This window comes from Bos javanicus, chromosome 16, assembly GCF_032452875.1.
Source record: "Bos javanicus breed banteng chromosome 16, ARS-OSU_banteng_1.0, whole genome shotgun sequence".
Classification (NCBI taxonomy): Eukaryota; Metazoa; Chordata; class Mammalia; order Artiodactyla; family Bovidae; genus Bos; species Bos javanicus.
Window position 1 is genome coordinate 62,059,912 of NC_083883.1, and position 27,401 is coordinate 62,087,312.

Consider the following 27,401-nt stretch of genomic DNA (forward strand, 5'->3'; position numbering starts at 1 on the left):
ATAAAATGTTAAAAGCAACAAGGGGAAAACGACAGGTAACATACAGGGGAACTCCATCAGGCTATCAGCTGATTTCTCAATAGAAACTCTACATGCCAGAAGGGAATGGCATGATATATTTAAAGAGATTAAGGGGAAGAAGCTGCAACCAAGAATACTTTACCCAGCGAGACTGTTATTCAGATTTAATGGAGAAATCAAAAAGCTTTCCAGACAAGCAGAAGTAAGAGAATTCAGCACCACCAAACCAGCTTTACAACAAATGCTAAAGGAATTTCTCTAAGCAAGAAACACAGGAGAAGGAAAAAACCTACAGAAAATGAATCTGAAACAATTAAGAAAACGGTAATAGGATCATTACAACTGCAAGCCATAATGGGAATATGATTAATCTAATAATATAAAATACTTACAATCTGGGGGGTTAAGTAGAGTGATGTGGTAAGTGGAAGTGCATAGATGGACATGTTTTCATCTGCTCAGCCAGTCGGTGTCTTGTGGTTGGTGCATTTGCACTTACCACATCACTCTACTTAACCCCCCAGATTGTATGTAATTATTTTATATTATTAGATTAATCATATTCCCATTATGGCTTGCAGTTGTAATTACCTTTTATTTTTTGTCTGGCTATTGATTGTGAAAACTGATAAACATCTTTTATTATTGTGATTATGCAACTATTACTCACTTAATACCATTGTATCATGATTGTTTCAACAGAAAAATAATTGAATTCTGTATCATCAAAACTACCATTTAATAGAAAAACCTGTAATCACTTTTTAAAATCCAAATGCATATCAGATTATCTTGGAATGTTTTGAAAAATCAAATGTCCAGATCTGCTTTTTTTCCCCCAAAGCTCCAGATAACGTTTCTCATGAGCAGCTGTGTTTAAAAACAACTGGACTTATATGATGATCTTTTACTTTCATCTAGTTCGTTTCATTTTTTTTCTATTTCATATTCAGTGCCCCCGTTTCACTTAGTTTATGTTTTCCAATTTCTCCATCTTCTATTTTTTGTGATATTCTTTCTCAAGCCTTTATCAAGCGTAGTAGAAAAGTTTTTGTATACCTATATATAAGTAATATTGCCTAACTAAAAAACGTATGACATTTGACTCAACTTGTTTGACTTAGTATGAATAGAATGCTAGATTTCTAATTTTAAAAAATAGATATGCAACAAAGATTTACTGTATAGCACAGGGAGCTATAGTCAATATCTTGTAATAGCCTATAATGGAAAATAATCTGAAAAATAATATATGTGTATATGTATAACTGAATCACCTTGCTGTGTACCTGAAACATTGTAAGTCAACTGTACTTCAATAAAATATATATAAATAAAATCGATAAATTAAGCCAAAAATAAATAAAATGAATTTATTATTTTCTTCAGAAATTAAAGGAGAACAAGAGGAAGATACTCAGTTGCTGTCTCCTTACCACCACCTTTTTTAGGTTTAAACCAAAAAATATGTTACATAAAATATGGCTACATAAAAATGTTTTATGTGTACTAATACTACCACCGTTTATTGAGCTTTTTATAGTAGTCCAAGTACTGTGCTACATGCTTTATGTATCTTATTTAATTTTCACATCAGTTCTAGAAATCATTAAGTGACAGACACCTTACTAATTACCAGTAGTAGATTCCAAGCTAAAAATGACCTTTATTATTGCTTCATTTTATTAGTGTTGATCAGTAAATAGTGAACTTCGCTATTCACTCAGGGCTCAGTCTGATGGCACTACTGGCATAAGATGGGTATAATTTTCCTTTTTTTTTTTTTTTGGGTATAATTTTCCTAATGCACCTTAAGTCAGGAGACTAAAGTAGCAGGAACTTAGATGTCATTATTTCTAATTAAGATATTTGGATCACATTGCAAAAAAAGGACTTTTCAAAATAAATTCTGTGATTAGTTCTTTGCAATTTAATCTGAAGTACTTAAAAAAAAAAAAAAAACCTGGTTGTTTATGATGTAATGTTATAATGTGCATCTAAGTCTTCAGAGTTGTATATAATAGTATTTCTCTTAAAAGACTATTAAATGCCTCACTCATCATTAGCGTGTGGAAATGACACCATGGTGTGATTCAAGGAGGAGATGTCATTTTTTTTCTGTGTAATTTCCATGTGTAGTGAAATAAGCTGTTTTTAAATGATGCTTATTTTATTGTTAGTAGTGTTCATTTGACTGTGCCGGGTCTCAGTTGTGGCATGCTGGATCTTTAGTTGCCACATGTGAACAGCACATGGGATCTAGTTCCCTGACCAGGGATTGAACCTGGACCCCCTGCACTGGAAGCACAAGTCGTAGCCACTAGACCACCAGGGAAGTCCTAATGATGCTTATTTTTATAAGATTTGTGTGATGCTTAACAATGAAATGTCTTTTTCATGATTTTGCTGTGACTAAACATCTACTTTGTATGTGTGCATGTATGTGTCTAAATTGTTGGGAAGAAAATAAGATTGAACTATAGCTTTATTTCATTATTTTAAATGTTTTAAGAGCTTCCAAAGGTTATCACAAAGTATATTTCTTTATAATTTTTCTCTCTCCTTTTATAATATTAAGCCATTAGCTGATGACTCACAATCAATTTCAAATGGTAAAATTCTAGTTTGATTTTAATATGACTTTAAAACTATCAAACTATCTATTAATAACCAAGAGGAGGTACAGTTAAGTATGGCTATCCTGTTACCAGGAAATAAATCCTTAAAGAATGTCCAAATTCCGCTAACCAAAAGTTTTTCTACTTCCAGCTACTTATCAAGACAGAGTATCTTCAGATTTGCAAACTTTATTTGCAGTTTCAAAATAGCACAATTAGAAGGTGAAAATAAACAGGAAGACGCACACCCACCCCTGCATAGAGATTTAGGAGAAAGGATGGAAATCACCAATAATTTTTTTCTGAATCTAAAATTTTAAATGTTAGATTAACTTTACATTGGTGCTTTCTATTAACAGTTACTGAATTTATTTTTTTTAATGACATTAAAAGGTTTTATATCTCTTTCAGAAACTACATCTGACCAGAGTGACATTGAAGGTAGAATCAGAGCCCTGAAGGATGAGCTGCGGAAAAGAAAATCAGTTGTGGACCAACTAAAGAAGGAACAGAAAAAAAGGCAAAAGGAAAGACTCAAAGCCCAAGAAGCCAGTCTGATCAAACAATTGGAGGTTAGATATAAGAAGGCTAGTGCAAACATGAAGCCAGAAATGTTTTAAGCATTAAAAAAGTGATAGATTAAAAATTTTCAATATTAGTTTTGTGCCACATTTTAACCTAACTTTAAAAACAAAGAAACTGACGTGTCTGAACAAACTCTTGCTTGAAGCATTAAATATTAAAATGTTAAATATTATAATATCAAGTATTAAAGTAAATAGTAAAAGTATTAAAATGAGTTTTTTCCCCAAAGAGGAAAGATTAGGCCTATGAAAGTAAGCTTGATATCCATGTCATCTTAAGGAAAGAACCATTAGATAAATAATCCTGGCTATTGAAACTGTTAACTGCCTTTTCTTTTCTTTGGGTTTTTTTTTTTTTTTTTTTTTTTGCAGAATGGTGTTTCATGCCACCCAGCTTATTAGTATGATTCTTTGTACTATTTGAATAGCTCCTAAAGATAACTTTAAACTTGAGTTTCCTTCCAAACTCTAGCAGCCTTCCCTGATTTGATTCTACCCAATTCTGGAAACCTGGTTTTTGTTTGTTTGTTTTGTTTTTAGCTTTAAAAGCATGTGGGCACAGAAGGTTTTACTGAAAATTCCTCTGAATATTTTTAAAATTAATTTATTTAATTGGGGGCTAATTACTTTATAGTTTTTATATCTTTCTCATTCTGTTTTTTCCTATTCATTCAGTTATCAGATCCCATTGATTTCTTTTTTCATAAATCTTGCTTGCCCCTTTCCATTCCTACTGACATCAAGCTATTTGGAACCTGATGTCCTCTTACCGCTGTAGTGTGCACAGCCTCTTACTCTTACATGTCCTTGCCTCCGGTTGCTTCCCTATGGCTTACATGCATTCTGTCAGCCTAGTATTCCTAAACACCATATTCATTACAGAACCAGTCTGAACTTCCTGTATCATAAGAACCCCTTCTGAAGGCCTCACCTGACGTCATTCATTTTCTTCTCAGTCACTTTCAGTAATAACAAGTTTCAGATTTTCAAGGCAGTTGATTTCATTGGTTGGACTCCAGGTGCTCTAAGTGCTAAAAAGGTTTTTGTTTGGGCAAAATTTCTGTTATTTTAATCATCCTTGTGTGCTAAAACCAAACATGTATTCTCCTTTATTAATGTGTTTATTAATTTAATCAAATATTCAAGGACCTTTTTATGTGCTGGAAACTTGGCTAATTACTGTACACATATTTTTCACTTTATCGTCAAAGCAACAAGGTGTGGATATTACTATCCCTGTTTTACAGATGAGGAAACTGAGTTTCAGTGAAATTAATGATATCCAGAGAGATGCAGCTCAAATGTGTTAAAACTAGGATTTTAATTTAGCTTGAATTCCAAATTCTGTGGCCTTACCATTACACTACACTGTCTTCCACATAGAAGATAAACCTGCTAACAGATCTGGAGAAGATAAGACATTTACATTAGTACACAACACAGAGATGGGAACAGGAATTGTAACTTGCACATATGTTTAGAAGAAAAGTGATTAAGATTCAGTGACCATGCTGAAAAGTAGTGAGAAACAAAATTTTAAAATGAAGATCAAATTTAGGGCTTTAGAAATCAGACTGATGAGTTTGAACTTCATCCTATAGGTCTGTAGTGCTCAATCTGACTATACATTAGAATTAATCAAGGAGGTTTTTTGAAAAATACAAATATCCAGGCTCACTCCCAGAGATTTTTATTTAATTGGCCTAAGCTGGGGCCCACGATTTAAAAGTACTGCTGAAGGTCATGTTCAGTTCAGTTCAGTCTCTCAGTCGTGTCCGACTCTTTGCAGCCCCATGAACCACAGCATGCCAGGCCTCCCTGTCCATCACCAATTCCTGGAGTCCACCCAAACCCATGTCCATTGAGTCAGTGATGCTATCCCAACCACCTCATCCTCTGTTATCCCCTTCTCCTCCCGCCCTCAATCTTTCCCCACATCAGGGTCTTTTCAGATGAGTTAGCTCTTCGCATCAGGTGGCCAAAGGTCATGAGGACCAATTAAAAGCTAAATGAAATACTATTACATTGAATAGCATTGCCCCAAAAGTTCAATAATAGATACATCAACCAGAAAAATATCTAGAGAAAAATATAAAGATCCATCTCATTCAATATTATATTAAATGATTTAAATAAAGGCAATAAAAAGTTCTTTATTTAGATTTTATAATTATAGTATATGTATATAGTATACTATATAAATTAGTGAAGCTTTATTTATAGAATGACTAATAACTACGAAGTATTTTTGCAATTCTGTACTATTATGCTCTCAACCACTCCCTTCTCTTTCCTTGAGATCTCTATTCCCAAAGTACAGATTCCCTTAAGAAGCTTACTGCCATTGAAACTCAGTGCAATGGCTGAACTTAAAAATATCAGGAAAGTATTAGGACATCCTTTAAAGAATAATTATATAATCAGCTAAAGAGTTTTTTTAATATGGCAGGGCCTGAATTATTGCTTCATAAGTATTACGCTTCTGTAATTGAGATTATATCATTTCCTAATTGATATTAGTGTTACATTATACATCTTGCTTATACATAACCTATTTCAAGAAGGCTATGCAAATAACTAATTTTAGAACTCTGAGAAATAATACTGATGCAGGGAGTAAAAATTTTATATTAATATCTTTTTTACTGTTTGAATATTTTACCATTAAATGTTTAGTTTTCTAAGTTAAGATAGTTTTTAAAAATTCTGTACATTGACTCCTCTGATTTTCCTAAACGTAGTCATACGATGAATTCATTAAGAAAACTGAAGCTGAGCTTAGCCGAGATTTGGAAACTTCACCAACAGCCAAGCCTCAGATTAAAACGCTCTCCTCAACTTCTGAAAAACCCAAGATCAAGTCCCTTCCACTGCACAGGTAGAAATTTTGATAACTAACCTATATCCTGCCTTATTTGCAAAAGAAATAAGGAAAGATTTTTAGTTGAAGCTAACTTTTGAGTAACTGTGAAATTGTAGAAGTGAGAATACTGGTTTATGGTTTTAGTGTCACTAAAGTAAATTTGTTGTTTATGATATCACAAATCAAATTTATAATAAGGCACAGATTTAAAAATATATTCTGAAATCTGGAGGGTGCAGTGAAAATAATACTTCCAGCATTGTTGTTACAGCTTTGTAAGTTGGTATAGTTGTTGTGAAAAACAATTTGGCAATGTTTCAAAAGTCAAAAACAGTCTGTAACTTTTGACTCAATAATTCCCCATCTGAAAATCTAGCTTGAAAAAATATAAACTACCAAAAATATCTATTTGCATGAACATGTTTATCATAACATCTTTTATATTAAGTAAACACTGGAAGCAGTCTTTATATCCAGAAATAGGTGAATAACCCTGTTAATGATGGTTCTTTCCAGGGATAGAATATTATGCAATCATTGAATGCAAATACAGAAGATACAGAGTAGCACCATTAGAATATATAATATGATATATAAGGATTTAAAATGAATTTTGAACAACGAGCAGAGGTTATGTAGGTCAGTGGGACTGAAGTAGTGGGTATTGCAGAGAGGCACTGATGAGTGACTAAAAGCAATCAAGAGCTTGGCATATCATGGAAGCTGAATGCCATAGGATATTACCAGAGTTAGGAGAAGAAACTGGAAAAGTAAAAAACAGATTGTGATAATATTGTACTCAAGCATTTTTAGTATTTTCTTATTCACTTTCTTAGAAGATGTGAAACCTTAAAGGCAATATTTTAGGATATTTTTTGTTTCTTAGAAACATTACACAGACTCATTACAATTAATTTAGCATTACCTGGGTTTAAATCCTGGCTCCAGCACCAGCCAGCTATTTAATTAGGGGCAAGTTATTTAACCTCTCTGTACTTCAGTTTTTTAATCAGGATTTATATCCCTATAAGAACACCTGAGTAGTAAACTTGTTATCAGGGTTAAAAGACTTAACTTAGGGCAGGGTCTAACACACAAAGTTAGCACTGTGTATTAGTTTTATTATAATTGCTACTAAAATATTGAGGGAAGTGGTAAAAAGGAATAAATTTAAATCATATCATTCATAACTGTCCCAAAACAGCAGACATCAACAATTAGATATATTTCTTTCTCGGGTTTTTTTATAGTTAGATTTTGTATTTTTGTTGTATATATACTTTCCCTTTATGTTACATTATATGTAAGTTTTACTTTAATTTCTACATTCGATTAAGGGTTTTTATAGTTTTATTAACCAAGCTACTAAGTATTTTAACTGGAGAATGATAGAATCATATTTCTCTTTAGAGAAATCTTTTTGACTACAGTATGAAGGAAAGATAGAAAGGGATAAGTTTAGAAGCAGGGATAACAGTAGTCTAAGCCAGGCCTCAGATAATCCACTGTAATAAGAATAGAGATAGGAGATAGATTTTAGGAATATTGAAGAAGTATACTTGACTAATTAAAGTTATATGGGAATGCTGAATGTCATATTCCTCTTAAGTAGTAGTTGGTTGAGTCAAAGTTACACTAACCTAAATGGAAAATCAGGTGTTCCTCAGTGGGAGGCTTAAGATTTTGGTTTTAAAATGTTAATTTTAAGGTATCTATAGTTCATCTAAGTGGAATTATCCAGGAAAGATGTTAGGTTTATACATATGTGTGTATATATATATATATAGGGATGATCAACATATAGATCATGGTTGAGGCAATAAATATGGCAACATTTGGATAAACCTTCTTCACCCAAAGAAAGTATTCATTCAGAGAGAATAAAAGAGAGCCAAGTACTAGATATGATAAAATAGCAACCTTTGAGGAGATTAGGAAGAAATAGGAGTAGAAGGCATATAATATGACTTTGCAAATAAAAAGAAAGCAAGAAAATGAAGATGGTAAATGTCAAATTAAAGCATAAAAGAGAACAGTAGTGTAGCATCAGATGAAGGAATAAAGAATGGGGGGAGGGGAACTTTGCTCAATATTCTGTAATAACCTAAATGGGAAAAGAATTTGAAAAAGAATAAATATATGTGTATGTGTAACTGAATCACTTTACAGCTGATACTAACACAACATTGTAAATCGGCTATAGTCCAATATTAAAGGAGGGAATCTTTTTTTTTTAAGCTTGAGGTATACATATAAGCTAAAGGGGAAAAAAAATCACCAGATTGAAGGACTAACGATTGTAGAAAAAAGAATGGTTAGTTGAGGGATATTGTCAGTGAGACTGTGGAAATTATGGGATTTGGGGCAGAAAGAAATTTGAGCAAATGTAAGAGATATACCTTTTTCTCCTTGGAGACAGGAGGAAAGGCAATTGAGATGGCTGTGAATATAGATGAATTTGTAGGTAAAAAGGTTCATGCTGATGGCCTCTCTCTTTCTTATTAAAAGAGGCAAGATCATCTATTGAGAGTCACGAAGGCCAGAAATAGGCTTGGTGAAAGTGGCAACGGTTGGAGTACTTCCTGTGGAGTAGAAAGAAGTCGTCTAGTCAATTCGACTGCTTTTTGTTACCAGTTATTATAGTAGCAGCAATACATTTATTTCTGTTTATTAATTTTTCTGCTTAAGATCTGAAACAGCAAAGAATTGGAAATCACTGACAGACTCAGAACGATCCAGAGGATCCCTGGAGTCTATTGCTGAACATGTTGGTATGTAACTAGAAAAAATAATCACACTGTATCTACATGGGCTAAAGATTTATACAAATGCCTATGCAATTCTGCCTCTTAAGTTATTTGGTTAAAAAGTGAATTTTCTAAAGATAGTAGATCATTTAATATTTTAAGTTACTTTTATATTTTAAAGTGATTTACGGGTTATGCATAAGTTATATGAATCAGTCTTTATTGTCCCAGTAACTGACAAAAACTGAATCATAAAGACATTGATCTAAAATGGCTATGAGGGTGTCATCAGCATCTCAAAATTCTCCCTTAATCAGATTTTGCATCTGATTGTGTAATTGTTGGCCTCCACTATTTCTCAGCTGTGTGGTTATATACATTTTTTTCAGTCGAGTCCAAAGAAAAATAAGAACTATTGAAAATAAAGTATAATTAAATGAGGAATTAAAACTGAGGCATGAAAAAGCCTACCTGGCAGTAATGACAAAGCAGCAATTTGAATTCAAAACTTTTAATTCTTGGTTTGTTGGTTCACTGAATCTTAATTATTTTCTTCTTTAAAGTGCTAATATTTGCAGAAATAGGTGTTTTTTGGTTTTTTTTTTTTTTTTTTTTTTTTACATTCAAGAGGTTAGTTGAAGTCCCTGGGAAAATTCATTCTTTTAGAAGTATATATACTAGTGCATTTGTCCCTCCTTTATTGCTTTTCTATTTGAAAAACATATGTAATATGCTTCATCCAGTTCTGTGTTTGCATAATTTGAGAATCAATTTCTCCATAAACTTTGATTCATTTTTCTTAATTTTATAACTTAAGACAACACTTAAAAAATTATACCAAACTTCAGATTTTTCAGTTTAGTTCAGTTCAGTCGCTCAGTCCTGTCCGACTCTTTGCGACCCCATGAATCACAGCACGCCAGGCCTCCCTGTCCATCACCAACTCCTGGAGTTAACCCAAATTCATGTCCATCGAGTCGGTGATGCCATCCAGGTATCTCATCCTCTGTAGTCCCCTTCTCCTCCTGCCCTCAATCCCTCCCAGCATCAGGGTCTTTTCCAGTGAGTCAGCTCTTCGCATGAGGTGGCCAAACTATTGGAGTTTCAGCTTCAGCATCATTCCTTCCAATGAACACCCAGGACTGGTCTCCTTTAGGATGGACTGGTTGGATCTCCTTGCAGTCCAAGGGACTCTCAAGAGTCTTCTCCAACACCACAGTTCAAAAGCATCAATTTTTCGGTGCTCAGCTTTCTTCACAGTCCCAACTCTCACATTCATACATAACCACTGGAAAAACCATAGCCTTGACTAGACAGACCTTTGGTGGCAAAGTAATATCTCTGCTTTTGAATATGCTATCTAGGTTGGTCATAACTTTCCTTCCAAGGAGTAAGTGTCTTTTAATTTCATGGCTGCAGTCACCATCTGCAGTGATTTTGGAGCCCAAAAAAATAAAGTCAGCCACTGTTTCCACTGTTTCCCCATCTATTTCCCATGAAGTGATGGGACCAAAAGCCATGATCTTTGTTTTCTGAATGTTGAGCTTTAAGCCAACTTTTTCACTCTCTTTCACTTTCATCAAGAGGCTTTTTAGTTCCTCTTTACTTTCTGCCATAAGGGTGGTATCATCTGCATATCTTGATATTTCTCCCGGCAATCTTGATTCCAGCTTGTGCTTCTTCCAGCCCAGCGTTTCTCATAATGTACTCTGCATAGAAGTTAAATAAGCAGGGTGACAATATACAGCCTTGACGTACTCCTTTTCCTATTTGGAACCAGTCTTGTTCCATGTCCAGTTCTAACTGTTGCTTCCTGACCTGCATATAGGTTTCTCAAGAGGCAGGTCAGGTGGTCTGGTATTCCCATCTCTTTCAGAATTTTCCACAGTTTATTGTGATCCACACAGTCAAAGGCTTTGGCATAGTCAATAAAGCGGAAATAGATGTTTTTCTGGAATTCTCTTGCTTTTTTGATGATCTAGTGGTTGTTGGCAATTTGATCTCTGGTTCCTCTGCCTTTTCTAAAACCAGCTTGAACATCTAGAAGTTCACGGTTCATGTATTGCTGAAGCCTGGCTTGGAGAATTTTGAGCCTTACTTTACTAGCGTGTGAGATGAGTGCAATTGTGCAGTAGTTTGAGCATTCTTTGGCATTGCCTTTTTTTGGGATTGGAATGAAAACTGACCTTTTCCAGTCCTGTGGCCACTGCTGAGTTTTCCAAATTTGCTGGCATATTGAGTGCAGGTCTTTTAATTATTTTTAAATGTTCTATTTATTTTTGGTACAGTGTATATTCATAAAGGAAAAATTTACTACCTATGGTAACCTATAAAACAGGTCATATTTACTGACCAGAGCTTTTTCTCACTAATATTTGGTTTTTATTTAAACTTTGGTTGCAGAAATTGAAAGTTGTGATTTCAGTAATTTTGATGTGATTTTTTTTCTTCTTCCCCCTTTAAGATGCTGCATTGACAGGTTCTGAAAGATCAGTATCGGAAAAATCTTCATCTGCCTACGCAAAGAGAATGACTGAATTGGATGGTCAGACAGAAGAGCACTTTCAGACTTCTCCAATTCTGAGATCATCAAGGAGGACAAGAGCTGAATCTGGAGATTCTCTAGAAAATGTCCCTTCATTATCTCTTCTCAAAGAATTAAATGCCTCTCATAGAATTCTGGATGTATCAGGTGCCAAGGCTGAAGAAGAGTCTAGTCAAAAATCAGAAATACAAGAAGTAGAATATACAAAATTGGAGGAGAGTGCAATTGAAGATGCCTGTTCTAAACAGTCTAGGAAGGCTGATGTCTTCCTGAAGCTAGACCTGGAACAGGGAGATTCATCTGAAATTCTTTCAAGAAAAGATCTTCCTTTAGATTCTATAAATGTTCAGAAAGACTTAGTTAGATTAGCCATTGAAAATCTTCATAATAAAGAAACGAAAGAGGGACAGTCAAATGAAGATATCAGTCATAGTCCAAACATCCAATCAGAAAAAGAGACTCATGTACAAAAGAATATAAAGAGCAGAGACTCATCTTGGTCACAGCGTCTACTTGCATCTAAAGAGATATCGTACTCTGAAGATTTTGATGTATCGTCTTTCAAGAAAGACATTTCAGCTGAATTGTACAAAGATAACTTTGAGGTGGCGTCTTTGTTGTCACTCAGGAAAGACTCTCAGTCTTGCAGAGAGAAGTTACAGACAACAAGCATCTCTAGAAGTAGAGCCACTAGCTTTGGTAGTGATGATGAAATCAGCGAGTGCCTCAGTGAGAAAAGCCTTTCTATTCATAGCAGTGTCCACTCTGAAAGGCTGTTAGAACTCAAGTCCCCCACTGAGCTTATGAAAAATAAAGAGCGCAGTGATGTAGAGCATGAACGGGGAGTTACTGAATCCCCTTCCTTGGCTTCAGCTTCTCTTGCAGATGAATTACTTGATTTCCACATTGGTGATAGGGTATTGATTGGCAATGTTCAGCCAGGAACTCTTCGGTTCAAAGGTGTGACTAGTTTTGCCAAAGGGTTTTGGGCTGGAGTGGAGTTGGATAAACCTGAAGGAAATAACAATGGAACATATGATGGCATTGTATACTTTGTGTGCAAAGAGAAGCATGGGATTTTTGCTCCTCCTCAAAAAATATCTCACATTCCAGAAAACTTTGATGACTATGTAGACATAAATGAAGATGAAGACTCTTACTCAGATGAGCAATATCAATATTATAATCAAGAACAAAAAGATACCGAGGGTCCCACGTCTGACAGAGAAAAGGATACAATTGAATATTTTTATGAGAAATCTCTACCTAGTGTGCATGACACAGAAGCCTCAGTTGATAGAAGCCTTAAAGTAGAGACAGACAATATACAGGACATTCCTGGGGTACTCGAAGCCCATATTCACCAGCAGAATTCAGTGGACTCACTGATGTCTTCAGAGGAAAACAAAGACCTTGTTTCTGATGCCACAGAAAAGGTTTCTTCTGTTGTAGAAGACGATACTTTAGATAATACCTTTTCTGAAGAGTTAAAGAAGCAACAACAGTTGACTGAAGAGGAAGAGAACTTACATCCCGAAGTTTCAGAAACGCTTTCTACCCCACTTCTGGACCTGTTAGCAAGAGAGAAGAACCAATTGGAAGCCCAGCTGAGGTCATCTGTAAGTGAGGAAAAAAAGTCAAAGGAACAGCTAGAAACAGTCAGCTTACTGACAGACAGTTTGCTCCAAGTCTTTGTGAAAGACACAGTCAATCAACTACAACAAATCAAAAAAGCTAGAAATGAAAAAATCCAGCTTAGCAATCAGGAGCTTCTTGTTGAGGATCAAAAGAAAGTACCACCCCAAGGCCTATCCCAAAATCTTGAGGAACAGTCACCAAGCGTTCCGGGTTGCTTCTTAAGGTCTGAATTGGAAGATGAGAAAGAGGAGATTTCCTCACCAGATATGTGTCCTAGACCTGTAAGTATTTTGTTTAGAAAAAAAATGTCAATTAACCTTGCCTTTGTGGTACACTTTAATTCTGTAACTCCTAATAGGTATTTTGGTGATGTGTTGTTTATTAAATACAGATCACTGTACTAGTTTTTAAAGGCCATGTAGCTATTTTTCTGTCTGAAGTATAATTGTCCTCTATTATGTCATGAGTGGTCACTATAGAGTTGTCACAAACACAGGCAGATTTATGCTGGGTTGAAAACCCCTGTATACTGTCCACAGATTAGATTCCCTTCCAGATTCACTGATCAAATTTATTCATGGAGATTTCCATTGTTTCTCAACCCAGTTCTTTCTTGCCTATGAAATCGTTTGTTCACATATGTACTCAGGCATAGTTGCCTTGCAGAAACTGCCAGTTGTGATGTTGACTCTGGTACAACTGAAATATATCCACTGTGACATATACTCAGGCCATCAACTTGTTTAGGGTGCCCATGGACAGTTGAACAACAGTAATGATTTTGAGTAACTTGAACCAGATGATCACCAAAGGTGAGAAATTTTATCTCATTTCCATATCCCAGAAGTAAAACATTAGTTGAGAAACAGAGTAATGGTGATACAAAAAGGAAAAAACTAATCAATACATATTTTGTAAAAACTGAATAATAAGGCTTATGTAAATAGAATTACAGGAAATAGGGTAGTTTTTCTTAAATTGTTCATCAGTAGCCATTATATTGTTTTTATTTTGCTTGTTTATAGAGAAATAGCAAATATACAAGTATGTAGTTTGTCTTAAAAAAAAGAAAAAAAGCCCAAACTTGTTAAGTGACCTGAGTTTACTAAGTGGTGATCTGTTTGAATGGTTCTATTTCTGTAGGAAAGTCCAGTATTTGGTGCCAGTGGGCAGGAAGAGCTTGCTAAGAGACTTGCTGAACTTGAGATCAGCCGGGAGTTCCTGAGCGTGTTGGGAGATGATCAAGACTGGTTTGATGAAGACTTTGGTTTGAGCTCTTCTCACAAGATCCAAAAAAACAAGGCTGAAGAAATAATTGTACCTTTAATGGCAGAACCTAAAAGAGCTCCAGAAAAGCCGTGTGAAACGTTACTGGCAGTCCCACATACTGCAGAGGAAGTAGAAATTCTTGTACATGATGCAGCAGAAGAACTTTGGAAATGGAAAGAATTAGGTCATGATCTTCACAGCATCAGTATTCCTGCAAAACTGCTTGGCTGTGCCAGTAAGGGTCTAGATATAGAAAGTACTAGTAAAAGGGTGTACAAGCAGGTATGTAACAGGGAAGGATAATTCTAATTTTTAAACTTCTCACCGTTGTCTGAAATTTGGATTCTTAGCCATTTCATTTGTTTCTTTTTCTCTATCAAGGCGGTTTTTGATTTAACAAAAGAGATTTTTGAGGAAATATTTGCTGAGGATCCCAACTTGAATCAGCCTGTCTGGATGAAGCCATGTAGAATCAACTCCAGTTATTTCCGACGAGTGAAAAATCCAAATAACCTTGATGAAATCAAGGTAAATTGGAAACTACAAAGTATCTCCTTTTTTTATTTGATCTTCTTTTTGTACAGGTCTATAAATGTCATTAAAGCAGGTACTCTTTTGTATTATTCACTCTTCTGCCCTCAAGACCTGTTCCATAGTAGATATTCAGTAAATATTTGTTCATTCAGTCTGTGAGCAAAAGAACAATGAGGGTGACAGGGAATCCTGAACCCTCAACTTATTGCAAAATAAAACGTAATGGTAATTTCATATACATATGTTTTATAATATTTTTAAGAAATTAGCAAATACTCGGGGAGATAAATTATTGGAATTCGTACGAGCTTTAGGTGAGTTCTTAATGATTTAGAGATAGGTATAGTACTCTAAAAGTATCAGAAGACATATATCAAATATGCCAACCCTAGACACATAAATGATATAACCTTTCCATCTTTGATTTTGGAGGTTTCAGATTGGTTATGTGGTTTTGAAATATGTAGGATAGTGTGATATATAAAAAATATTGCTTGTTGTCTAAGAAGCCCCTGAAAAGATTAAGTGCCCTGAAGCTACAGGGACTCTCAACAAACCAAGTTTAAAATCACATGGGTGAAAACCTCTCTGCTTGTTCACCTGTTCTTGAACTATATAGCAAAGGTTATATTCCCATTGCAGTGCCTCTCAAACTTCAATGTGCATCTGAGTCACCTGGGGATTTTGGTAAAAATGCAGATTTCTTATGGAGTAGATCTGGAGTAGGACCAGAAATTCTGCATTTCTGCAAGCTCTGAAGTGATGCTGTTGTTGCTGACTCTAGGATTATTTTGAGTAGCAAGGCTCTAGAGTTTTGTCTCCCAAACTTATTTGATCATAGAAACTATTTTTTCCCCAGAGAGTCTGCCTCCAATTACTTATTTTACTTATGTATTGTCTTACATTATTCAGTTGTATATCTGGACGATGAAAATACATTAAACGAGCATACACATTAATCTGGTATATAACATGAAAGGAGGCACTGTCTAAACAATTTGGTCTTTTTTTTCCCTGAGATATAATTGACATATAACATTATATTAGTTTCAGGTATTTAATGTAATGATTTTATCTTTGTATATACTGTAAAAAGAGCACCACAATATGTCTGGTTAACATCCATCACCACACATAGTTACAAATTTGTTTTGCTTGTGATGAGAACTTTTAAGATCTCTGTTAGCAACTTTGAAGTATATAATACAGTATTGTTAACTATAGAAAGCTTTTAAAAATAGGCATACTGACAGAATACCAACAGATATCTATGAGATATATGCTTACATCAGAGGTAGGCAAACTATGGCCCACAGGCCAAATCCAGGCCGCCACATGTTTTTAAAAATAAAGTTGCCATAACCACACCTAGTTATTTACATCTTGTCCAGGCCTGCTTTCCTACTACCAACAACAAAGTTGAGTAGCTGCAATAGGGACCATATAGCCCACAAAGCCTGAAATAGTTACAATTTGGTCTTTTACAGAAAACGTTTGCTGACCTTTGCTTAACTTAAAGCAGGAGAAAAAGAAGTTTTCAAAGATTGGCTTGATGGATTAAAAAAACAAAAACTTTTAAAATAGTGTTCGACTTTGAGAAATGAATTATCAGAACCACCTAGGGGGCTTTTTCAAAGCCCCGGTGCACTCCATTCCTTTCAGCCCCCAGCAGTTGATATATCCTTGAATGCATGTGTGTGTGTGTGTGTGTATGAATGTGAGTGTGAGAGAGACATTGTTTTTTTTAATAGAACCATAGAAAGTAATATTATTTTATTGGTAACAAAGAACAAACATGTTGAAATAAGATACATAATATATACCAGCATTCGTCAGACCATGTACATCATTATAACACACAGTGATGCTTCCTACCAATTTTAATATTGCTATAGCGAGGCTTCCCAGCTGGCTCAGTGGTAAAGAATTTGCCTGCAATGCAGGAGAACCCAGGTTCAATGCCTGTGTTGGGTAGATCCCCTGGAGAAGGAAATGGCAACCCACTTCAGTATCCTTGCCTGGGAAATCCCATGGACGGAGGAGCCTGGCGGGCTACAGTCCATGGGATGACAAGGAGGCAGACACAGCTTAGCAACTAAACAGCAATGGCAGCATCTCAAATGCGTATCTTGTATGTCTATATCCTCAGGTCATTGAAGAATACCTTCTATAAGGCAGGAATTAAAAAAAAAAAAAAGCAACAAAAATATTGTTAAAGCATTTTGTAAAGCTTTTTTAAAGGGTGATAGTTCAAATACTGTTAGTAAAATTACCATGCCTCTCAAACTGAAGTGTTGATTAGTATTTTTTTAATTTAACATACTTGAATCTTGGTGCTTCAAAATAAACTATCCCAACCAAAGCCTTATTCAGAGATTTACTTTACACGTTCTTTTGTAGTTTTGCCAGCTTGAAGTAAACTAACGGTGGTTCTTGGGTAGAGGGGACTCTAAAGTGATTTTTGTTTTTGCAAATTCATCAGTGGGTTTTACTTGTTTTTTTGTATGTTGTATAGAAACAAAAATTCTTTAAGTGAATAAAGTCTGAGCATTTGGGAATGCTTTTCATTTCAAATTGCTAAGTGGAACCGTAAATGAAAGAAGTTTGCATTAATGTGATCTTCTTTTTAATAAACATTGTATTCTTAGCAAAAATTTGTTTACTGCTTTATAAGTACTAAATCTGAAAAAGTTTGTGTTTCATGCATTCCTCTTATTTTCACAGAACTTCATAGCAACTGAAGTACTCAAGCTATTCAGTCTTAAAAAGGAGCCAAACCACAAAACAGATTGGCAGAAAATGATGAAATTTGGAAGAAAGAAAAGAGACCGAGTGGATCATATCCTGGTCAGTGTCTATAACTGAATTGTTTTTATTTGACCATCTTTTCCAAAATCAGAATGTAGTTAGAGTCTAAAAGGAAAGGAAATATAATTGATCTTAGGTATATGATGTGCTCATGTGCTCAGTTCTGTCCGATTCTTTGTGACTCTGTGAACTGTAGCCCGCCAGCCTCCTCTGTCCATGGGATTTTTCAAGCAAGGATACTGGAGTGGGTTGCCATTTCCTCCTCCAGGGGATCTTCCTGACCTAGGGATTGAACCCACGTCTCCTGCGTTGGCAGGAGGATTCTTTACCATTGAGCCATCTGGAAAGCCCAAGTCTATAATAGTAAAGTCTTAAAGTCTTCATTTGCTGCATGTCTCTCTGCCCATCAGTTTTGAAAATTGCTTTCTTTTAAATTCAGTAGATGAATATTTAACTTAATAGTATCTTGTAGGTGTGGAGAACTTGAGAAATAAAATGTTTGGAAACAAACTTAAGGTTCTGAATTTAAAGAGACCAGTATAGACGAGGGCCAGACCACCTGAATTTAAATCCCTTGTTTTGGCACTTTACTTGTGTAATCTTGGACAAATTATCTAATCTCTTTGTGCCTCATTTCTCTATCTGCAAAATGAAGATGAGAATAATAGTACCTACCTGTTACAATTATTAAGAGAATTAAATGAGTATTTATGTATATATATAGAACAGTACCTTGCACATAACTCAATAAACATTAGCTGTTATCATTTCATCCAGAAATTTAGCTGGACAGGATTTATTCCATTTTGAAGTATATTTTCTAGCATTAGAGAAGTGCTTATCAAACAGCAACAAAAAAAAAAAAAAGGAGAAAAAAGGCTTTCATTCTTTCTTCCCTAAAAGAATGTTAAGATGTTGCTGCTGCTGCTGCTGCTGCTGCTAAGTCACTTCAGTCCTGTCGGACTCTGTGCAACCCCATGGACTACAGTAGATGTTAAGTAGTAGCAAACCTTAGGAAACTCAGGTATTAGTTGATTTAGGTTTATCTCCAAGCATTTTCAGTCTGGACTTTATATTTTATCATGAAAAAAAATATAATGCTTAAGTTTATCAATTTTTTCCAAATATGTACCTCTAGTGCTTCATTTACTCAGTAATAACTTTACTAGGTAAACATTGGTTTAAATATTCTTTCTCATATCTTACTTGATCCTCACAATAATTATATGAGGTAGGATAGACTGTTACTCTGTTTTACAAATGAGATTCAAAGATACTAAGTGACTTGCCTAACAAATAAGAGCAGGACTTTAACCATTTCATAGATCTTTGCCTCTCAAGATGAACTTGCTCTCATATTTCTGCAGTGGTTTAGATTTGAGTTAGTAATTACCACAATGTTACTTCTTCCACCTCTTTAGAAATTAAAGGAAAAAGCACACCAAGAGACATTCATTTACCCTTCTATCAGTTGAATTGGTCATATTCCCTATAAATCATCTTTGCATGCATTTAGCCAAGAATTGAAGAAGGAAATGGCAACCCACTCCAGTGTTCTTGCCTGGAGAATCCCAGGGATGGGGGAGCCTGGTGGGCTGCCGTCTGTGGGGTCGCACAGAGTCGGACACGACTGAAGTGACTTAGCAGCAGCCAAGAATTGTGCTAATTAAGGACCAATGTTATAGTAGTAAGCAAGACAGACATAGTCCCTGCCTTCATGGATTTTACAGTTTGTTGGTGGAAGCTGCTGCTGCTGCTGCTAAGTTACTTCAGTCGTGTCCGACCCTGTGCGACCCCAGAGACGGCAGCCCACCAGGCTCCCCTGTCCCTGGGATTCTCCAGGCAAGAACACTGGAGTGGGTTGCCATTTCCTTCTCCAGTGCATGAAAGTGAAAAGTGAAAGTGAAGTCGCTCAGTCGTATCCGACTCCTATCGACCCCATGGACTGCAGCCTACCAGGCTCCTCCATCCATAGGATTTTCCAAGCAAGAGTACTGGAGTGGGGTGCCATTGCCTTCTCCGTGGTGGAAGCTAGCCATTGTATATAATTATACAAATGTGTAATTATAAATTATAAAAATAGAAGAATAGGGAGCTATTGTAAAAGCATTGACAGGAAACTTATCTAATGAGGATGGTCAGGAAAGGCTTCCCTGAGGAAGTGACAGTTGAGCTGAGATCTTAAAGATGAATAAGCACAACCTGAGTTTTGTGTAGAAAGAAGAGCAGTTCAGGGAGAGGAGGCTACATGTGCAAAGACGTGAAATGGGAAGGAGTATGGAACCAAAAAGTCCGTGTGGCTGGAGAGTGAGCTGAACTGCCTGGGCCTATGTAACTTTTTTCATGAGTTCATTTTTTATAATGTTTAGTGAAATGATACTGTTATCAACTTGAGTTCATTATCAACAAGAAACACTAAATAAACTGGTCATCGTCACCATTCCCACTATTATATTTAGCCAGTTTAGCATTTGGAGATTCTAATTTATGTGCATTTTAGAGGGACTGAGATTTAAAACAATTGTCATAACATGTAAAACAGAAACTTTGCCGTCAATTCAAAAGAAAAGGGTCTCAAAAATAGAAATTTCAAATAAGTTTTAAAAATTATATTTATTATAAATAATCATGCTCATTTTCAAAATGTAAAGTACTGATTATTTAAAAGAAAACAGTCATGATAATCTTACCATGTAGAAACTCTTAATTATTTTGACATAATATCCTTAGAGTTTCTTTTTATACAAAGAATTTTTTTTAATGTTTGGGATCATAGTTTCTTTCATATTCTGATTGTTTTTACTTAATTAAATGTGGATTTTCCTGTTATTAAGTGTATATCATTTTAAAAATAAATTTCCATTTTAATTTCTGTGGAAATAAAATAGTCCATTGTGGAATTATGTATTATGGTTTATTTAATCAGTTAATCATTTTTTTTTATTCTTTGAAATAATGCTGTTGTAATAAGTATCTTGCAATATGGTATATCTTTGTAACTATTTCCAATAATTTACTCAGTAAATTCTTAGAAATAGAGTTGCTGATTAAAAGTATATGCAGAATGTTAAAGCTTTTGTATGTGTTTGTCAGATTGTTTTCCAGAAAGGTTGTACCAGTTATACATACTCACCAGCTGATACAGGAGTGGCGCGTCTTTTTACCTTTGCCAATACTGGCTAATGTTTTGATCTTTGTAAAAAAAAAAAAAAAAGTTCATTTTTCTTTTAACAATTATTAATAAGGTTAATTTTTTTTACTGGTTTCATGACTATTCCAAATCTTTCATATGTTTAATAAATATATTGGAAGTACAGAAAAGAACAGAAATTAATAGAGGAACCATTATTTGTTCATCTTTCATTCTGAGTTCAGTTTTCACCTTTGTAGTCTTTGTCTATACATCTTTTTATTTCAGCTCTTACTCCCTTTTTACTTCAGCAATTTGAATATACTATTTCATTATAATCTGACCTCTGTTGTTGATCTTGAGGAATATGCTGACAGTCCTTTATGGGGGAATTTGTCTTTTCTTTTTGTTTTCTATTTAAGATTGCATGTGTTTATATATTTGTTTGGCAATTTCTCTGGATGTGTCTAGTCATGGATTTATTTTTATTCTTCCTACTTTGGATTCCCTGTGCTTATTGTATCTGTAGATTCATTGTCTTTATTCAGTTCTGGAAAATTCTCAGCTATTGTCTCTCAGAATATTGCCTTTCCCCAGTTCTTCCAGTTCCCTCAGGTACTTTTTTAGACATATCATTGGCTTTATTCTTTTTCTTTCTTGTCTCTTAATTCCTCCCCCTAAGTAGTTGCAACACTTGCCACTCTTTTAAATCCCTATTTATTCTAATACTTAAAATCTCCTTCCTTTCTTATGATATCTTTATGAATTACAAACATTTTTTATTATGCAAGAACTTTTTTGCATTATCTTATGCTTCCACTTTTGCTGGAATTGATAGTCTTGCCAGCTAGTTTTCCTATACAGGGTTTGGGGCTTTTTTTTCCTTTTTTTTTTTAATATACTCAAATTTTGTTTGTAAGTGATATTTGGGTATTGTAATTCAAAAGAGCAGGAGAAGGCAATGGTTAATAATTTGGTCGGCTTTATACTGGAGAGATAAGAAAGCCTTCCTAAGTGATCAATGCAAAGAAATAGAGGAAGACAATAGAATGAGGAAGACTTTGGTTTGAGACCCTCTACACTGCAGTTAACTTTGCTGAATTCATGACTGGCTCAGGGTTGACAGTCTACTTCCTCCACCTGGCCTCCATCCCACTCAGAGTATCATTACATATATTAAGTCTAATCTGTTCCTTGTATAAGTAGTTTTTAAACGTTTATTGTCAACAAGCAAAGCATCTTGGACAGTTTGTTCTGATTTGATTCCTTTTAGTTTACCTTGAAAGTGAAGTCGCTCAGTCGTGTCCGACTCTTTGCGACCCATGGACTGCAGCCTGCCAGGCTTCTCTGTCCATGGGATTCTCCAGGCAAGAGTACTGGAGTGGGTTACCATTTCCTTCTCCAGGGGATCTTCCCAACCTAGGGATCGAAACCAGGTCTCCCTCACTGGGGGCAGACGCTTTAACCTCTGAGCCACCAGGGAAGCTAGGAATCCCCAAATCCTAAAATGCAAAGACAGCATTTTTTATAAAATATAACAGTAACTTTTAAAATAAACTTGAGCAATAGCACATTTCAAGAATATTCTAATACCAAAAGGAGGAGGGGGAGAAATTCCTTGGGGATCCAGTGCTTAGTATTTGCCACTGTCACTTCTGGGGAACTGAAATCCCACAAAGCCACATGGCATGACCAAGGGAAAAAATACTCCATAAATATGAAATTAGGCTTATTTATTTATATACTCCAGAATCATGTCCAATATTATCTTTTGATATATGCGTTTTATAATTGTAAATCCTTATATCTAAAAATTTGCTTGCTTCTCTCCCCCTAAAATTCCTCTATGTATTCTCCTGTGTTGACAGAGACAACATACTTGCAATCCTTAATATCTATAAAATACTGAAATATCGTCAAGGTTGACAGATTTGAAATTTTTATTCGACAATTGAGTTTTTTCAAACTTTTTGCAGCTTAAAAGGGCTATTGATAACATCATATAAATTACCATTTTTCTCTGACTTATTTCCTTGGGTTGTATTCCCATGCATGGGTTTACAAAGTCAGCAAATATCATTAATCTCCTAGCTTTTGTGTGACAGTAATGTTCTAACCTTTCTGTTTTCTAAATTCTAGGTACAGGAGCTTCACGAGGAGGAGGCCCAGTGGGTGAACTATGATGAGGACGAGTTGTGCGTGAAGATGCAGCTAGCTGATGGGATCTTTGAGACCTTGATCAGAGATACTATTGATGTTCTGAATCAAATCAGTGAAAAACAGGGGAGAATGCTACTTGTGTGACATCTTGCAAATAAATCGAACACTGAGTGCTAATGTGAGTCCTGGGCCTTTCTGCCTCGTGATACACACCCCATCTCCATCATAGCAAGAGTGCTTCTGGACCTTGTACCTGTTCTTAAAGACTACTGGTTTGGAGTTCATGGGACAGTGTGATCTATCTGGTATTACAGCCTTTGCCTTTAGGGACTGTCCACTGGATTAATTGGTGGTTTTGGTGGGCAGGGTTGCACTCGTGATGTTGACGCACAGTATGATCCTACACCTCTTGTTAGCGTTCCTACTGGTCTCAGATGAGGGCTGAAAACACCAGACTTACCTCTTAGCTTAGACTAGGGTATCACTTCCTTGAGTCTGAAGTCAGGCAAGAGAGGTATATAGAGGTGCATCATACCGTTTCTGAAATGTAATCCTGGTTTGTACCATGAAAGTCAGAAAATGGACATTATAGTCTCTATAGACAGTATTAAACCCTGAACTGCTTTCAGATAGGCAAGCTGGATAATGTGTGCCTATTTCCCATTGTGGAGTGCATTTCATTTCCTTTTGAAGATGATTTTCTTCCATTATTGCAGTTGAGCAGCACCAAGTGGACTGTCAAGTTGACAGGAATCAATGGTAGCCTTGCCTTCTGAGCACCATCTAAAGAATTTTAAGCTTGTGCATTACGCTTAGTTTTCCTCTGTGGGCATGAAAACAGAGAAGTGCCCTCACTGAAGACTGGGCTTACAGGACTGGTGCAGGGCTGGTTCTTCTACCCCTTGTCGACTCCTGCACTTTTCTTACTTCTTCTGAACCTCTACCAGCTGCTCCCAGAATCACAGATCCTCAGAACCATCTCAGGCATCCAGGCATGGCAGAAGTGGAAATAATTCATTTTTGGCCTTCAAACTTTCAGCTCCCATTTCTCCCCAAGAAGTCAGAGACGCTGTTACTTGAATGATTTAGGAAATGAGTGTGTGCACCAAAGACAAAAAGATAACTGTCTATTGTTTGTGTGCTTGTTTTGCGCTATAGAACATTTTTTTAATTTATTTTAAGATAAATTATTAAGTTGAAAATGTATGTCCCTATTCAGAAGTGAAAGATTCTTCTTGTAATAGTTAAACTTCCGTCTTGAAACTTCTATGGTTCATAGTCTTTGCACAGGAAGCCTATGGTTTTAACAAACCCATACACCTGTCCAAGAAGGCAGTTAAATTACATGAGAAGAAGTGAACTTTTCTAAGATCATCTGAAAGTAGCAGGAATGGGATAAGATGATTTGAAGACACTGTAAAATTCAAATTCTGCCTCTCTTGCAGCATTGCTTCTCACAACTATTACCTGTATCTGAAAAAAATATATATAGACTCCAGCTGCTACCTTAGAGCATGTGTGATGCTCTCCTGGGGCCTCAGCACCCTGCCTTCTTGACTGGTTTCTCTTAATCAGTCCTATCCTTCTTCAAGCAATCTAGAAGAATGTGGATAATCTTAGGCGTGAATGTCAATGCCTTAATATTGAAGGTCCTGATTAGAAGCATGATAGAAGACATCCACTGGATTCATAGTTAAAATATCCTGGAATGTTATACCTTCAAAATACGTTAGGAAAACCCCAAAGATGGTATAATCTTTTAGTGTGCACATTCGTTCATTTCTGCATCTTTCCTCCAGACTTGCCTTTGCGTCTCAAATGTTTCACTATGCACACTTCCATTCTCTTTGGTTTCATCTTGTTATTATGAGAAACTTACTGAAATAATCATTGGAATATTTGCATTTTGCACAAGGACTGGTATGATAGCTCTTGACAAATAGGAAAGCACTGAAATGTTGTGATAGGGTCTCGGGAAATGCTCAGATTGATGTTGCCAGCATTTCTTCTAGGCTTTTGATGTTGAGCTCTAGTCTTGTAGCCATAATGAGCAAATTGATTAAGAGAAGCTAGGGTTTCTTGGGGTTATTAACCAGTAGTGTGGAGATATTATTTTCATGTAGCCAAGGAAAAGCAAAGCCTTTTCTTTTCAGTTGTGTTGTTTGAAAGATGGAAAAACACCTTGTCTACATTCTTTGGCTGTTTGTAGGATTACATTGTCCTTATGATACTGAAACTTTACAGCTGCTGTAAATTTTTTATAAGCGAATATGAAAATAATATAATAGGAATATAGGTTGTTTTTCTACATCCTCATTATTTGGACCTAAATCAATTTTTAATAAAGTTTTATCTTAGTCTGTATGACTTTGTGATTCCAAAAAAAGGAAAAAAAAAATTATATAAGTCCATGGAATCAGCATCCTGGACTTAAAGTTCCCTGGTAAGAATGCTGCCAAGAATCTGGCAGCAGCAGTCCCAACATACTCCAGCTCTTGTTACTGTCTTGAGAATCCTGGGTTTCCGATGAGAGGCAGGAATGAATCAGTCTTACTCTTTGCTAGAAATGATTATCCATAGTTTGGTAGCAGAAAACAAGGGAAACTATAATCCGCAGATTTCTTACTGTTGTAACTATTTGGATACAATTGAAAAGGGGCTCATTGTTAGCATTAGGAATAACAAACATGGATACCCAGCCACTCGTTCCATATTGGGATCTTTTTAATCAAGCTCTGCCTCTTAACCAAGAATCTAAATACTCCCTCTTTGTAATCTTCGTTCCTTCTCCCCACACTCCCATCCTCTTTCACTCTTCATAATTCCTCTAAGAAAAAGATCTTTGCATCAGCAGTAATATCTTTTAGAATAATAGCACTATCAGAATTTAGCAGTAAACCAACCTATAGGCTTCAGATTTATTTCTGAGTCCAAAATAATTTGTGCTATCCAGGGTACTTCACTCTGGGTTAAATAAGTACAGGGTATAGATTCCCTCTTCAGGTCTAAACAGGAATTTTTACTCTAGGGAAAAATGGGAAGAGCTCAAAAGTAGTTAATAAGGAAGGTAATTTGTTTTTCTTTTACATAAAAGAAAGGAAAATTCCTTCTGTGACTACAGGTCTCTGAGAAATTATCTTTCAGAAGAGATTTCATTGCTCATAAGAGTGTTGTGGCCTATTGATAAAAACAATTTTGTTCACTTTCTTGTCTTGAAAAAAGTGGCCTTAGCTTTTTGCAATACTTGAATAAAGTGTGTACTCGCACAGCGTTAGAGACTCATAACTTTTCTGCAAGAAGTTCAAACTTACATCTTCTTTTACTACCTTAAGAATACTAGTGAATAAAACATTAATTCAAAGAGCAAATGATAGAAACTACAATGATGTTTAATGCAAATTGTAGAAATTTACATGTTTACAAATCATCTTAAACTGGTTGTGCAACAATTCAATAAGATATCTTTGTATTATAAAAATGTGAAGAAAAAATGTAAACTGATGTAAAAGAGGTACTGTCATTTTAATTAACCTATGTTTAATAGCTTTTCCTTCCGAACTTTGCAAAGCCTTCTCGGTAAACACATTGCAAAGCGTCCCCTGGGAGGCCCAGCCTCCCTGTGTGTACTGTACTGTGCAGACATGAAAAACAAACCCGTTTACTGTGTATTTGTAAATAGCCTGGTCATCAGGCCATTTTCAGCCAATAGTCACATCCAGTGCAACTTCGCACAGAAGACTTAGGGTGTGGTTTGTAAGTATGATCTGTAAAATAACTGGGATGAATTCCCATGTACACCTGTGTAAATAGATTTGTTAACTGAAATGTACTTTAAGAAAAGAGAAAAATCTGTAAATAAACTGATTTGTAAATTAATTTCATGTCAGGCATTCGTTTCTTTTTTTGCCTTTTGAGCCAAGTTTCGAAAGCTAGTCTGCATAAAATTCACTTCTGATCTCTTACTGGACAGCAGAGTGCTGATGCCTGAGCAAAAGAGTAGAGCAGGCTGCACGGAGGCACTCTTTACACAGATGCCACTTCTACACCCTCTGAGCAGCTTCAGCAGTCACCACGCACACCTTCGTGTCCCGAGCGCTGTGCCCAGTGCAGGGGAGATAACGAAGACGACGGGCGTGATCCCTGACCTTGGGGGATGAAAGAGACATCAAAAAATAATTTCAAAAACAGTGCACGACAAATGTGGTAAGTCCTGCAAAGGAAGCACGTGCTGTTTTGAGAGTATGTAATACAAGGACCCAACAGAGTAAGGGAGTGAGTCAGAGGAGAGTTCCCTGATAAAGTACACATTGTGTTCTGTATCAATGGGCTTCTTCCCGTCATTCATAGCGAATGTCTTTTCTCCTAAGTGACTTGAATTCTGATCACCCTTATATAACACACCTGGAAAGTCACAATTAAGTGGACAACACGGAAGAACAACTATCTGATGTGATGTGGCTATAATTTATTTCTAGATATACCAA

At 35.7% G+C, this 27,401-nt stretch overlaps 1 protein-coding gene across 3 annotated transcripts in view; it reads left to right on the forward strand.

The window, feature by feature from the left end:
- CEP350 (centrosomal protein 350) overlaps nt 1-26,793 on the forward strand; it is a 160,848-nt gene extending 134,055 nt beyond the window's left edge. For all 3 annotated transcript variants that reach the window (XM_061383371.1, XM_061383373.1, XM_061383372.1), the window contains 8 exons: nt 3,051-3,211; nt 5,965-6,101; nt 8,775-8,857; nt 11,298-13,297; nt 14,160-14,567; nt 14,667-14,813; nt 17,544-17,666; nt 22,897-26,793. In XM_061383371.1, coding sequence (XP_061239355.1) covers nt 3,051-3,211; nt 5,965-6,101; nt 8,775-8,857; nt 11,298-13,297; nt 14,160-14,567; nt 14,667-14,813; nt 17,544-17,666; nt 22,897-23,061 — 3,224 coding nt within the window. In that variant the 3' untranslated portion in view covers nt 23,062-26,793. The remainder of the gene's footprint in view (nt 1-3,050; nt 3,212-5,964; nt 6,102-8,774; nt 8,858-11,297; nt 13,298-14,159; nt 14,568-14,666; nt 14,814-17,543; nt 17,667-22,896) is intronic.
- The last annotated feature ends 608 nt before the right edge of the window (nt 26,794-27,401 follow it).